This window comes from Bison bison, unplaced genomic scaffold (genome assembly GCF_000754665.1).
Source record: "Bison bison bison isolate TAMUID 2011002044 unplaced genomic scaffold, Bison_UMD1.0 scf7180017864038, whole genome shotgun sequence".
Classification (NCBI taxonomy): Eukaryota; Metazoa; Chordata; class Mammalia; order Artiodactyla; family Bovidae; genus Bison; species Bison bison.
The window spans coordinates 5,207,654-5,209,361 of record NW_011494610.1 but is presented as its reverse complement, the minus strand read 5'-3'; the positions used below and the strand labels follow the sequence as shown (position 1 = coordinate 5,209,361).

General features: G+C 60.7%; 1 protein-coding gene across 1 annotated transcript in view; it reads left to right on the top strand.

Annotated features, from left to right (window-relative positions):
• Nucleotides 1-1,708, top strand: part of ATP9A (ATPase, class II, type 9A) — a gene marked incomplete at its 5' end in the record, with an annotated part of 48,609 nt that overhangs the window by 42,614 nt on the left and 4,287 nt on the right. Inside the window, 2 exons of the mRNA XM_010835128.1 lie at nt 1-191; nt 1,454-1,695. The exon at nt 1-191 is cut by the window's left edge and continues 12 nt beyond it. Of these exons, the coding sequence (XP_010833430.1) occupies nt 1-191; nt 1,454-1,590 (328 nt within the window). The remainder of the gene's footprint in view (nt 192-1,453; nt 1,696-1,708) is intronic.

Sequence of the window (1,708 nt, the reverse complement as noted above, 5' to 3'; positions counted from 1 at the left end):
GTACGGGGCGCTGCTGCTGTTCGAATCGGAGTTCGTGCACATCGTGGCCATCTCCTTCACGTCGCTCATCCTCACGGAGCTGCTCATGGTGGCCCTGACCATCCAGACGTGGCACTGGCTGATGACGGTGGCCGAGCTGCTCAGCCTGGCCTGCTACGTCGCCTCCCTGGTGTTCCTCCACGAGTTCATCGGTAAGAGCCCCGCCCACCCCCAACGCAGACACACACAGCCTGCCCATCGGGTGGAGGGGTCTCAACTTGGGAAGGGAGGCGGCCCCTCGTGGCCTGGGCCCTGTGTCCAGCAGGCCTTTGCACTCAGCAGCCCTCCTTGTCTCACTGGCATCCCGTGGGGCAAGGGACCGTTGACAGTCGGCCTCCTGGAACTGAGGCCGGTGGGCGTGATCTCAGTGCTGAGTGTGGTCTTTAAATCACGCCCTGTGCCCACTGGCTTAGAAGGGGATTTGTTTAATGTGAGGACCTGTTGGGCTTTCTCCAGGGAGCTGGTCACCGTGCTGGGCTCCGTGGAGCTGGTGCTCCAAGTCAGGCTTGCTGGAGAGTAAGTGACAGTCAGCAGGACTTAACACTGCTCTTGGCTCGAGAAGCTCTGCCTTATCGCAAAGGCATCGTCCATCCCGCCTCTTGTTTATCAGCAAACTGCTCCTTAAAATTTTGATAAAGCAGCATTCCGTCGGAAGGTGAAGTCTTAGAACAGTTTCACACTCGCTTGAAAAGCCTCCCTTCGGGTTTTGTGAGCACCTACACGTGCACTTCAGTGCTTGACTCCGGGGAGTCACAGAGGCTTGCCAGACAAGCCTGCCCCCAGGAGCTTCAGTCATTGCTTTAGACGCGGACCTGCCCTAGGACTGGGCAAGCAGCCCATGGGGGGGCCTTCGGGGTGGCACTTAGTAGGTGCTTACTCAGTGCCCACTGCATTTCCCCAGCTTCTGCTCAAGAGGCAGGGGAGATGCCCCCAGTTCTCCTGGTACTCACTAGCTGTCGCTCCTCTCGCAAAAACCACCTAACCGCAGGGACGACTGTCCTGCAGCCAGGAGGGGATCTCACGCCAGCCCCCCTGCCCCCAAGGTCATGCTCGTCCTGACCAGGGGTCTCCACCCCCTCGTTCCGCCCTCAGACCTGGCTCCAGCTTCTGTGACTATTGCCGAGATGAAGGCAAAAAGCCGCTCCGAAGCAGAACCATGTGTTTGAGTGTCCCTTTCTGCCAGGTTTAGAAAGAAAAACCTCCAGCTGTCAGATTCCAAACCAAAAGCACCTGGAAGGCCCCGCCCCCTCACCCCCCACGCCGTAGTTTTCCTTTCCCAGTTGTTGAAAGTAGCATTTCACGGAAGATCCGGAAGCCGCAGAAGCAGGTCAGAGGGAGGAGGGGAGCGCAGCTGTCCGGCCGATGGCCGGGCGCCCCCTACCCCCGCCCACCGCTGTGCTCTGTCTGCCCGCAGACGTGTACTTCACCGCCACGCTGTCCTTCCTGTGGAAAGTGTCCGTCATCACCCTGGTCAGCTGTCTGCCCCTCTACGTCCTCAAGTACCTGCGACGACGGTTCTCGCCTCCCAGCTACTCGAAGCTCACGTCCTAGGCCGAGCGCGGGAGGGGACCCCGGGCTGCGCACACGCCTGGCGGGCAGAGTCCAAGCCGCTTCCTGTTGACCTCCGCCCGGGGACTGTGCGGGCCCGCCGCCGAGGCTCTGGGCTTCT